General features: G+C 34.6%; 1 protein-coding gene across 1 annotated transcript; it reads left to right on the forward strand.

Moving 5' to 3' along the window:
- The first annotated feature begins 4,572 nt into the window (after nt 1-4,572).
- LOC145596650 (long chain base biosynthesis protein 2a-like) lies at nt 4,573-13,036 on the forward strand. Its single transcript, XM_081652865.1, has 12 exons — nt 4,573-4,982; nt 5,085-5,150; nt 5,967-6,055; nt 6,227-6,372; nt 6,468-6,592; nt 6,682-6,775; nt 6,919-7,082; nt 11,329-11,490; nt 11,600-11,726; nt 11,825-11,991; nt 12,124-12,231; nt 12,661-13,036. The coding sequence occupies exons 1-12, from the start codon at nt 4,857-4,859 to the stop codon at nt 12,754-12,756; spliced, it is 1,470 nt and encodes a 489-aa protein (XP_081508991.1). The 5' UTR covers nt 4,573-4,856; the 3' UTR covers nt 12,757-13,036.
- The last annotated feature ends 732 nt before the right edge of the window (nt 13,037-13,768 follow it).

Consider the following 13,768-nt stretch of genomic DNA (forward strand, 5'->3'; position numbering starts at 1 on the left):
TAAGAGGCAGGTAGAGATAAGAAAGCGAAAGTACATTATTATAGAAATAACTAATATTATGTTTGATGCATATCCTTTGATCTGTTGTTTCGTTCTGCTTTTATAGAAATGTCTGGTAACAGTTACTTCAATTGTGGGTTGGAAATTCTCCCTTGTGTTAACTTCTGTTTGATGCTTCTTTAATTTTTTTCCTATGAAATCCTTAACAATATTTTTTATATATGTGGCGGTCATCATAGGAGTTGCTTTGTTAGTGTTATAAGGGTTACTTGGTCAATGTCACAAGGGTACTTCGTTAGTGTTATAGGGGTTATTTGATCAGGGAGTTACTCAGTTAGTATTATAGGAGTTACTTTGTTCTTTTACAAGTGATCACACGGTATAGCTAGCCACATACAAGACGTGCTAAATCCTTAATATCTTGATCTTTGCTGTTTAGGGATTGTTTAACTTTCATTATTCCTACAAATGGGCCTTTGGGGTCACAGTTGACACATTCCTTCAGATTTGGGCCCAAACCCTTAAAGTCTACATAAATAAAAATTGGTTCCAAGTTCCAACACTTATGAGTATTTATTTTGTTAGATTAAAATCCTTTCTCTAAATAATGTGTGTGTTTCGTTTGAAATAGAAATTGTTTCATAGAATATTTTCTTAATTGTTTGTTCATGCAAGCATCAATTATGTCCTTAATTTTTTTTGTTGAATCCATATATTTTTATTTATTTATTTTTTTTTTAATTTCATTCTACAATATGATAGTAAGGACAATATATATTTTTTAGATGGATACAACTTCTTCACCAGCTCACCCCTTAGTTTTTATATGAGTAAAGACCAAATACGGTCCCTAAACTTTAACAAAACTTTGAAAAAAGTCCCTTAACTTTCAAATGTCTGAATTGATCCTCAACCACCACTAAATAGTAATTCTTGTATCTTTAATTTTATGACAAAAAGTGATGAGTTGGCAAAGTTTAGGGACTTAATAAATGAGTTGGCACAAAAATAAAAAATAAAAAATAAAATTAGGGGACCTTGTCCAGGTGATGTGGCTCTGATTTTAAATTCACACGAAGGTTTAGGGGCATGTAGGCATAGGTGGCAAAAAAAATTATTATTTTATTAATTAATTTGTTGTATTTTCAAAAATTAACCATGATAGTAATTACAGTAATAATTTTATGAATAATATTTTTTTTAATAAAAAATAACCACCCCTTCCCCCTACACTGCTTGTACCCCATCCCCGTTTGCGTCTGACCTACCTTCCTCGTCGGCACCAGCGACCTTCCACCACCCCTTCCCATTTCCTTGAATTGACCCCCTGCGGCCCTGCCTTTCCCCATCCTGAGTTGTGCCCCCAGATTTCAAAACTCCCTCCCGAAACCACACAAGCCCTCGTGAGAAAGTAACCTCGTTAGGGTTTGGGTAGTTTTAGATGGGGGGTTTGGGAATAGGGGCACATTTTGGGTGGGAGAAAGGGAAGGGGGGTGTCGGGTTATGGGACATCGGTGGGGGGAGGTTGCGCCGGGGAGGGGGCTGGCAATGGATGGGAGTGGTTTTTTTTTGAGAAAATTGTTTATTAAAACTATTTAGTTCATAAAAAACTTAATCATAGTTAAACATTTAATAAAAAATATTATTAATGTTATAAGAAAATTATTATAATAATTCATGATTACCATTTACCAAAGATATTAATTTTTTTATTAATTCACTAAGACAAATAAAAAATTGGGTGTCATCAAAGAAAATTTCCTTTTTGTAAAATAAGAAAATGAATTTTAATTACAGAGTATTTTTACATTTTAAAATAACTCAAAAGAAATTGCTTGCATGCAAATTTTTTATTTATTTATTTTGTTATTTTCGGTTAATTTGATAGGATTTTCTTACGAAAAATTTGAATTAATTTCTTGCAGTTTGATAAAAAGTTTTTGTCCAACCTAAAATGCCTTCGCTTCTTTATCTTCAATATGAGCATTGGTTTAGTCACCATGGAATTCATTAACATATGGTCAAGTTGTTGGGTTTGATAAGTATGAAAAATAGTTCAAGAAGGCAAAGGGGTACATAGCTTTGGAGTTAAGCTATGGATTGTTTGCTTGGTGCAAAACAACAATAAAAGGCAAGGTATGAATTCAAATTCAACTATCTCAATATCCAGAAATGATATTGAGATGATTCAAGTTGGAGGTGATAGCTCGTCTCAAGAGCTTTCCAACAATAGGTCATAAGCTCGATTTGGTTAAGAATCGAGAAAGTTATGGGCGTTTTACGAATAGATGTTTGCGCAGTGAGGGAGTTCGACCAAACCTGTGAAAGGTTTGCTCGAACTTGAGCATGGTTCGACCGAACCTGAGTTAGGTTCGCCCGAACTTAAAGAAGAACAACATTTGAAGGCTACTGACTTGGATGTTCGACCGAACTACAAGGAAGTTCGGCCGAACCTATTATGGTTCACCCAAATTACATGGAAGTTTGGCTGAATTAACCTGTTGGGCTCTGTTTTGTGACCCGTTTTCCCCCTTTTCTACGTGTTTCAATCTTGAACGTTGGATAGCTTTTTATGCCTTGTAGTGGCGGATCTTGTAACCTTTTCTTTCGTGGGCCAATAATTTCTAACATAAGTGTACGTCTAAAATACAATATGTTCTTACATAATTACATAAGTGTACGTCTAAAATATAATATGTTCTAACATATGTGTACGTCTAAAATATAATATGAATGAAATCAAGAAACTAACTTTAAGCATACATTCATAATTGACTAATTTATTTATTATCAATGCATACAATTCATAAATCACAAGTATAATCAAAAGTTAAAATTAAATTATTAATTGATAGATATTGGTAGAGAAATAAGAACGACATACCAAAGGCAAAAAAGTACTCTATATTCTTAATAGAGTAATTTATTGACTTTGAATCGATCTTTGACAACGTCTTATCACCTAAAATTATTAATTTGTTTTTTAGTGCATTGACTGATTAATATAACATAGAAATATAATAAAAAACCAAAAAAACTTAATGAATACCTGATTTATCAATTGGATGTTGGGATTGAATTGTAATCATGATAAAAGTGAAAATATTTTCAACTGTGTTGGTGAACTTTGAAAACGTAGTAAAAGAAGGAAAGGGTTTGAGACTTTGGGCTGTCAGTAATTTCTAGGGAATTGGGTAATTGAGTTATTGGTAAATTAGGAGTATACTGAGTACAGAGTATTTAATTAGCTTTCTTTAGTTTCTACGTGGCTAATGCTTCACAAATAAAGCAAACACTTTATTTTTTTAATGGGCTTTTACATCAATCAAAACATTTTATCCAAAAAGTTATTAGGGGCCAAGCCCCATTGAGCCCTTATTATGGTTCCCCCCTAATGCCTTGCACTATATACACTTAAATTTAGTCATTGTAAGAGGAAGAATAGGATGAAGGGAAAGATGTAGAGAGAGAGATCCTCAAATGGAAAACTCGAACACTGGGTTTGAGTGTTTGAGAGGGTGAGTTTGGGGTGGGAGCTTTCATGGTGAACTGAAAGCTTGTAATCTACATTGTTTTTCATCAAAGTATTACTCCATAGTGGTTTGGTGGGTTTTTCTCCCGGTTCTCGAGTTTTCCACGATAAATTCTCCTTGTCTCATTTATTACTTGTTTATCCGTCTTTGTTGTTGTTTATTGCATATAAGCTAGTGCAATACGTTAATCCTTTCACAAGTTCCTAAACTTTGGTCCAGACACTACCCAAAGTCCCTAAACTTTGGACATGTAAGCAATTAAAAAGTCAAATGTCCCTAAACTTTGATGAGTCATTAAACTTATCACCAGAATTGGTGGTTGAAGGACCAATTTCTGCCATTTGAAAGCTGAAGGACGTTTTTCAAATTTTGTCAAAGTTTAAAGACCGTATTTATATAGTACTTCTAGAGTTTTAGTGGCAAAGCCAGGGGTGCTGGCGTAGGCCATGACCTCCCCTATGACCCTGAATATTTATTATAGGTAACAATAAGCAACACATGCTAAGTTGTAGTATTGTAGTAGAGATGGTTTAGTGAGATCGCAATGTTCATTTTATCTTCATCATATCGAGTTTGAATCATGTGCCTCTCTATTTCCAAAATGTATTCAACTAAATATTTTGCTTATAATAAAAATATTCGGTTTCACTCATTTAATTAATATTGTTCTAGAATTAGAAATCACTGTATTTCATATAATTAAATTTTATCTCAAATTATCTTAGAGTACGAATGAGATATGAGTACGTACATAAGATTTGCCCCCCTAACAAAACACAAAAACTCTAGCTCCTCCATGATAGAGATAGACATATACTTACGTAATTTTTCAATTTTTTTTTACCTTGATTAATCATGTTGATTTAAAGTTACAATCCTCTGTCAAAAAAAAAAAAAAAAAAATACAATCCAATTCAAACCCGAGCAACCCAACCCGAACCCGACCAATAAAACTGTCCACGTAAGCTAATTCCAACCTATTCCACCTTGTCAATTGCTAAAAAGAAGAAAAAAAAGTCAGCAAAAAATTCATGAAAATTCAACGCTAAAAATCCTGTAAAATCAACAAACCCAGAGGATTGGCTTTCTTCTTCTTCTTCTTCCTCCTTTGGGGTCACCCAATTTGAACTTCACCATCATTCTCTGCCACCCAACCCCTCTTCCTCTTCCACTTTCTCTCTCCTCTTCGACGCCATTGTTAAACCCTTTAATTTCCCAGATCTCTTTTTTCTTCCAATTCACCTTTTAATTTATTCTGAGATCTGGTGAATTATTGATCAAATTCATACAATATTTAAAAAAAATTAAAAAAATTTATAGAAAATGATTACGATTCCATATTTGACTGCATTAACGACATACTTTAGTTATGGATTGTTATTTGTTTTTGGTCAATTGCGTGATTTATTCCGTAAAATCGTCGATCGGTGGACTACCAGCACTGTTGAGGTTGATTTTCCTTTATTTTTTTTTTTTTTTTTTTGAAAGTTTGAATCTTTAATTTTTCAGTTTTTGAATTTAATTTCTGATTTTGTGGATTTTTTTTATTAGGGTTACGCGCCGATTTGTTTAGGCTATGAAGATTTCTATATTCGTCGTCTTTACCTTCGAATTCAGGTAATTTGACTCTTCTAATTGCAATCAATGTCTTTTCTTTGATTTGTATGATTTATTTTAATGGCATGTTATGTTTTAGTGGGAATTAGTTGCTTTTGAAGATAGTGAATTGCTCAAATAAATTATAAGTAGAAATGTCCATTTTCAATTGTTATAGAATTGTAGTCTTATGGGTGTAGTCGTGTAGATTTTTGGTTTGTTAGTGACTGAGAAATTTGCATTGGGTCTGTGATTGAACGTATCGCGAGTATAGATTCTAAAAATTGATTGGAAGTAGCCTGCTTTCAGTATCACCCATGAGGCCATGATCAAGCTCTAATGTGATTTGCAGTGTGTTCTTGTACTGGTATAGTCGTTGATCAAGTGTTAATATATTCATTTATACAGGAATGGCCAAGTTGAAATACCAGTATACAACTTTAATCAAAAAGGAACATTTTGAAAGACAAAGATTTAATCTTTCTTTTTTGTGTGTGCGTGAGAGAGCGACAGAGGGTAATTTGAGAGAGAAATAGAGAAGAGGGAGGGGGGTGAGAGGGGGAGGGGGGGAGGGAGAGAGGACGCGAAGAGAGATTGAATTGTTGGATGAATCTTGTTTTTTGGTGAAGCATACAATATTGCAATGTTTAGTTTTTACTAGGAAACCTTAAAAGTCCTTTCAGTAATCAGTTGTTACAGACATACATGTTTCCATAGTTTCCCGTCATTCAATCCATCTAAGTTTTAGCATATCTTTTAGCGAATTTATTCATAGTGTACATTTAGGAAATTTTGGTACCCTTATGTGACTACTATTATTCTGCCAATACGTTGTAGGATTGCTTTGGACGACCGATTTCAAGTGCCCCGGATGCTTGGTTTGATGTTGTGGAACGTTATTCCAATGATCATAACAAGACTTTAAAGTATGTTTTAGCTATATGCAAAAGATTCAACCTTCGCTTAATGATAATTTGCTTGCTTCAGCCTTTTGGTTTTTTTTTTTTTTTTTTTTTTTTTTTTTTTTTTTTTTTTTCTTTCGAGGTTTCAAAATTCTAGTCTTATAATACCAATAAATTTATGCATTGTTTGTGCAGACGAACTGACAAAGTTAAGCGTTGTCTTAACCTGGGCTCTTATAATTATCTTGGATTTGCAGCAGCCGATGAGTATTGCACACCTCGTGTAATTGAATCACTAAAGCAGTTTTCTGCCAGCACCTGTAGCCCGTCTGTAGATGGAGGTGCCCATTTTTTTTTTCCTAAGATATGCTATTTCTTTTTGGGAAATTGGTCCATGTAATGTAAATGGCTAAGATTCATCATAATATGCATGCAGGCACTACTACACTGCACAGTGAACTAGAGGAATGTGTTGCCAAATTTGTTGGAAAACCAGCTGCTTTAGTGACTGGAATGGGATATGTTACAAATTCTGCTATTATCCCTGCTCTGATTGGGAAGGTACTTTGGGCTAATCTTTGAAAGAATAGTCTTTCATGAGTTGCATTAAATAACATGGAGATCTGAATACTCTTGATTGTCAATAACAGGGTGGGTTGATTATTAGTGATTCTTTGAATCACAGCTCCATTGTCAACGGTGCTCGTGGATCAGGGGCTACCGTTTGTGTTTTCCAACATAACAGTGAGTTGTATTAAGTAACCCGCTAATGAGAACAATAGCCCCCCACCCCTTCCCCCCTCTCTCAAGAACTCAAATTTTAAGTGTTTAAGATCTTTTGCTTGCTTTCTTCCGTCTGACTTGCTCTATATTATTATTCCACTCAGCTCCATCTCAGTTGGAGAAAGTTTTGAGAGAACAAATTGCGGAGGGTCAACCCAGGACACACAGACCATGGAAGAAAATCATTGTTGTTGTGGAGGGAATATACAGTATGGAGGGAGAACTTTGCAAACTTCCTGAGATTGTAGCTATTTGCAAAAAATACAAGGTATGGATGACAGAGTTTTTGCGATATGTATTAGTTATGGGTTACTGTTATTTTTTTTTTGTCTAATCTTGTTTTTATTGTCATATTTTTGGTGGGAGGGGCAAGGAGGGATGAGAATCTTTCTTAAGGTTTTATAATGTGATTTATGATAGGAAAAATCCACGCCAGTAATCCCAACTATGGATATTCAATATATAATCCCAACTTAGGGTTATGCTTCCCAAACTATTTTCATTACCTACATGACTGGTTCTTGCTAGTGAGATTGCATGTGAGTGTGTGACAGATTAAGTTTTTTTTTTTATCAAATTACACACGTGGGCTGTACATGATTGGTTTGGATAGCAAAATACAAGGGAAAGGAAGGGGAGGGGGAAGAAAGGGAGGGAGAAGGTGGAGATCTTTTTCCTTTTAACTCTCTCCTATTTTGAAGATATAGTGTTTACTTATGACTGTATGAGGGAGGGAAAATACCTCCCCTTCCTTTTTCCAATTTCTTATCCCTCCCTCTCCTTTACCTCCCTTTCGTTCTATTTCTGAATTTTGTTAGAGAGATGAGTTTTACTGCCACCATGGATGTTTATCTTTTGTGTTTTTTGATTTGAAAACTAAAGTCTGAAATTTTTATTTTTTTTCCAGCTAACACGACTGCACGAGTAATTTTTTTGTTTTTTCTTAAAAAAAGCCTTCTGTACTGTTTAAGAAGTTTCACATGTTTTGATCCCCCGCAACAACAGTTGGGAGGGGACTGGAACCTAACCACACAGAACTGATCCCCGAATCCGGATTAGCCCAAAGGGTGAACCGGGTAGAACACCAAAAAAAAAAAAAAAAAAGAAGTTTCACATGTGTAAGATCCAGTAGTATTCCTTTCATTGCTATTTAATAAGATCCAGCTATTTTATAAAATTCAGATTGTGATTGTATTTCAGTTTTATGATGACAATTTTTGTTCTTACGTATGTGGAAATTCTTTGGAGTATCAATTTATTGATTAAAAGCAACTACATATTTCTTCTTTGTGAGAATGAGTGAGTGACAGAAGAATTGAAGATGATGCTCAAAGTGTAAAATGGTGAAATGTATAAGCCAGGTGGATTTTTTAAAAAGTCATCTCTATTGGAGCACAGCTTTTAATGTTGGACAATTATTCTGATGTAATTAAGGAGAGCAAAATTTTTGACTTAAGAAATAGTTTGCAAGTCATCCAAGAGTTTTCTGGGAAGCATGACTCTATAGTTTGGATTATACATGAATAACCCATAGTTGAGAACTTGAGATTATTATGGAAAGACTTTTCATAGTTGGGATAGCGAATTTTTCCTTTGTGATATTTGGTTGTCAAAGTGGTGTGTAAAGATGGTAATTTTTAACCTTAAACTTGATTGAAATTACCCTTATAGCATGTTTAACCACAAGAGATGAGTAAACACATGTAGTGTCAGTAGGATTCTGTTAAACATGCCATTAGCCCTCCTATGACAGTTTTCAAGCTTTAAATGCTTTTTGAAATTACTTTTCCTTGTTTCTCCCTTCTTTCCTTGTCATTCCTGCCATCTATATTTTCTTTGGGGTATTAATTTATTGATTACAACTTTCTTTCATCCTCCTTAAGTATTCCAATTAGTTTCAACCCCATTGTTGGAATCATATACTCATTTTCTCTCCATTTGAGTGGGTTGATGTTTGGGAAGACATAGGGGCATAAATGCAGAATTATCCTTTCAATGTTATTAAATTTTGTGGAAGTCATTTTTCCTTCAAATCTTTCTAATTATGGAGTGATTAGATTAATAAATTATTGAAGAAACAAGGGAAAAATTCCCTTTATTTCCCTCGCTCCCTTCCTTTACCCCTTCCTTTCCTTCTCCTTTGTACCCCTTAGGCTAGGAAGTTTGTCCTTCCTCCTTGTTGAAATATAGGCTATATTCTCTCTTGGCATATAACCATAATTTAAAATTTGTTGATTCAGTACTTATCTATGCTTTAAACACCTATTGTGACATAGTACCACTTATAGCTTGTTTGGACAAAGGGATTTAGAGAGAAGGGAAGAAAAGGGAAAGGGATGATGTCATTTTTTCATGTATTTGGATAACTAAGTATGAGGGCGAGGGAAGTGGAACTATAGAAGGGAGGGGAATGGAAGGAATTTACTCTTATTTTGTTTTCTTTTTTTTTCAAGAAAATCTCACCAAAAGTGGAGAGATTTGGAATTAAATAGAGACTTACAAACTACTTCCTCCATTTTTTAATACTTTCAACACTTCCATAAAATGAAAATGTCACAATACTTGCAACATACTGTAATTAGAAAGTTATTTTTTTTATTTTTTTTATGTTGAAAAGCTTTACTATTACCTTTACTTAAATTTCATGCTCCACTAAATTGTACTCCTAACAATCTCTCACACCTATTTTAAGTGTATTAAATCATGTGTGAGTGTCTGACTCACTTTTCTTAAATACTGTGAATATGTTGTAAGTATTGAAAAACAAAGGAAGTAAATAATATGAAAGGCTTCTCAACATGCATTGTGCCTTCCTTTCCCAATTTCACACTTGTGACTCTCTCCCTCCTACTCATGATTTCCTCCTTTCTACTTGCCTTTGTTTCACTTTCCTATTGATTGACCATGAAACCCTTTGGAGAGCGTGTTTTGTGTCTATAAAGATCTTGGTTTGTTGCTTCAAATCTATTGATGATTTAAATAATTTCTTTGCTTGGAAGTTGTTATGTTTGTTTTTGTTATTTTTTTTCTTGTCAGTATTTGAATCATTCTTCGCTCGAAGTTTAGATTTTGATAGATCCGAGCTACATTTTTTTTCCTTTTTCTTTTTATGTTCAATTCAAGTTGTGGTTGGCAATATATATGCTTTGTCTCACTGTTCTTGCATCTTAGGCCCTGTTTAGTTCACCTTATCTTTGACTTACTTTTTCTGATTTAATTGTTTGATTTGACCAAATTTTGACCTTATATGTACGCTAATCTATAAAAAAAAAATTATGCTTCCTCTGTTCTAGTTATATTGTAACAATGATGAAATTACGCATTCTAAAGCACATTATATCTTAAAAATATCTATCATTGTATAAGAGTAGAAATTATAATAAATTGATATGATAGTATATTATGAAATGAATCTAACAAAACCCCGCTTGACTATATATTTCATAACGTATAAATCATAATATGTGGTCAAACAAGAGTGATGAATATTGCAAAATTCCAATGGTTGCAATAATACTAGAACGAAAGAAGTATTAAATGTGGTCTTGTTAGATTCGTAATAATGTGCATTTTATTAATATGTGATTTAATAATTATTTTCATTACGAAATCAAAGATAATAGCAATAAAAAGTCGTACATAAAACGATAAATTATGTTTTCTGATGTGATATGAAATACTCCGTAAGTAATAAGATCCTGAAATAAGGTGAACTAAACATGGCCTTACTATTGTGTGATTTTCTCCCCTTTCTCCTCTTCTTACATATCCCAGTAGGGAAATTGGATCTCTTCTCGTTCCCACTTAAAGAATATTTGTGTATCAATATGATCTATGTGAGGGGTCTGGAGCTGTGGAGCTTAGCACCTCAATGTGTGACAAAGAGTGTAGTCAGTGATTCATTTAAAGCTTAGGATGGATGTTAAAGCCTCTGCTATCAATGTTTTAGATTGATGCTTCTAGAACAGTTGTCCAGAGGTTTACTAATGAAGTTTATATCAATGCGATAAAAAATATCCTGTCAAGATAGCAGCTAGGTGCCATCATGGACCAAATGCATAACATAGATGTTTTCTTGGAGGAAGAGATCATCAAGTGATCAAGTAATATTGTTGTTAAGAAACCCAAATGTTAATTTATATAAATTTTGAGCTGATCAAACCTTGGATGAAATAAACTGTCCCATGAAACTAAAGCAAGAGTTAAACCTTTTTTCCCTCTTTGTAGAGAGATTGAAGTAATCAATGCTGGTCATTCATGATAATTTGTGTATGTCAGATGAAGTGTTTGAACTAACTTGCTCATCTGTAATGTTGTGGAATAAGTATCCAATTCAAGTGAGATTGTGAGATGTATTTTACAATATGATTCTCTCTCTGTTCCGGTTTGCTAAGTCTCCTCCCCCCCTCCTTCCCCAGTCCTCTTCTCATGAAATAACTCTGAAACTCCTTGAAGCTTGTCTCTTTGTATTTCTTGGCCTTGTATTCACTTCTGCATTTCCCTCTTTATTTTAGGCGTACGTTTACCTGGATGAGGCACACAGCATTGGAGCTGTAGGGAAAACTGGTAGAGGTGTTTGTGAGCTCTTAGAAGTTGATACAGCTGATGTCGATATCATGATGGGAACTTTCACAAAGTCATTTGGATCGTGTGGTGGTTATATTGCTGGCTCAAAGGTTTGTTTGATGTGCATTCTCTACCTCTAAATGGAGGTTGTTTGAAGTGATTCGAGTATTCAACCATTGTTAGATGACTCTAATTTGCATGTTCTCTCTTGTGATGCAGGAGCTTATTCAGTATCTCAAATACACATGTCCGGCTCATCTGTATGGGACATCAATTTCACCACCGGCCGCTCAACAAATTGTGTCTGCAATAAAGGTTCTTCTTGGAGAGGATGGTTCGAGTAGAGGTCTAATATACCTGCCCTTTACTATGTAGTTGTTTATGCTGTTACAATTAATTTTTGTATTTCATAGTTTTATGCTGACTTGTGGTCATGCATACCAGGTTCTCAGAAGTTGACCAGAATACGCGAAAACAGTAACTTCTTCCGGTCGGAACTACAGAAGATGGGATTTGAGGTCCTCGGGGATAATGATTCTCCGGTGATGCCTATAATGCTCTACAATCCTTCCAAAATTCCTGCGTTTTCTAGGGAATGCCTCAAGCAAAATGTAAGCATAGTTACCATGATCAATTTTTTTGTCTTATTCCTGAATGCTGATATGTGTCATAATTAAGATTGGCTGTTCTAGCTCTTAGAATGTTGGCATTTTAGTAATTTTATTTTGTCCATAAAATCACAGGTGGCTGTTGTTGTTGTGGGATTTCCAGCTACACCGCTATTATTGGCTAGGGCACGTATATGCATTTCTGCATCTCATTCAAGGGAGGACCTTGTTAAGGCTCTTGAGGTCAGTGATTTTCAGGACATTAACAGTTTGTTCATTCTGTTTTCAGTTCTTGAATACCTCCTCATTCTAAACTATTTGTCAAGATATAACAGTTTTTAGTTGGCTGAAAGAACAGTTCAGACATCACAATAATCTATGCTTCACACTTCAAATTCTTTACTTGCAATGTTTACTTGATAATTGTACTTGAAATTACGCTTTGAGAAGTGTGAAAGTCAAAACATTGCAAGTAAAAAAAAAAGGGGAAATATTTCTTATATGGATTAGTTTTTACTCAAATTTGACTAATTAGGCAGTAATTTCTACTAAATTTGAAAATTTGTGGTTGTGTTGGTCAGTGAGAACCAACAGCTGCGCTTTTTTACTAGGGCTCATTTTTCATTTCAAGCAACATTTTCTTTTCTTATAGTAGTCTTTTCAAAATTTCAGGTTATCAGCAACGTTGGTGATCTGGTTGGAATTAAATACTTCCCAGCCGAGCCAAAGAAGGAGCATCAGGAGGATGGTGCAGTGAAGCTGGACTAATATTTCCAATTTTGTGGTAGCATAAAGATGAGGGGAAAGGTTAGGTTGGGTGTTAGTGTGCAATATATTAGTAGTAATTTTTTAGCGTCTCCAAAGGAGTTTTACATGGGCTGCATCTGCATGTTGTGAAATTAAGGAATTATTGTTCTTCTCCCTCTTTGTTCTATTTTTTTTGTTTTTGAGTTCACAGTTGTCTAACCCGAATGAGGCTCCTTTTGGAGGCTACTTTTGTAAATATTGAACGTCTTTCTCGAAATTACTTGGATTACAATTCTTTCAATTCTGTTCTTCCATGGTAAATGATGCATGGTCCAATATTTCTTAGCTAAAAATAACTGTCTACCTTTAGAAATTTTTATCATTTTATGTTATTTGTTGTTTAAAGTATGATGTGCGTTTATACCAAAAAAAACAAGGGTATGATGTGAGAGTATCTGTGAAACCCATGGGTTGAAGTGTTGAACATGGAAAATTGGTGTTGATTTTCATTCGAAATGACAGTGGAAGAGGAGTTTCACATAAGTGGGCAGTTTAGACATTTTAAGTGAACTGGACTTGGTTAGGTACCTTTAAACCTCTTGTTTTTCTTCTAACATTTTCTCTACAAAAAAAGGTTCATATTCATCAACCATTGTTATGAATTGAATCATTGATGTTGAATTTGTGAGTTTTAGCCAGTTTCTCTCATGACACGCTTGCAGATAAGCAAATTTCTCTGAGCAAAATCCTATCATAAATAATTCTAGACCAAAAACCATCAGACTCGGACCGATTGGTGCAGCGAGGAAGTTACATTTTTTGAATGAGAAAGATGTTGACGTGGTGTCAAAGCCAAAGGCGAGAGAAGCAGCTCTGACCCTTGTTTTTGATGAGCACAGTAGGAGAAATGTGCTTCGAACTCAAAGCGTAGCAATTGTTGATAGTGAGACTGATGGTGGAGCTAATGGTGAGGTGAGAGCTAAAGATGTGGGTTCCTCTGAGGTTAGTGGTACGAAGGGTGTATGTGAGGGTA

The sequence above is a fragment of the Chenopodium album genome, chromosome 20 (genome assembly GCF_948465745.1).
Source record: "Chenopodium album chromosome 20, dcCheAlbu1.1, whole genome shotgun sequence".
NCBI classification, from domain to species: Eukaryota; Viridiplantae; Streptophyta; class Magnoliopsida; order Caryophyllales; family Amaranthaceae; genus Chenopodium; species Chenopodium album.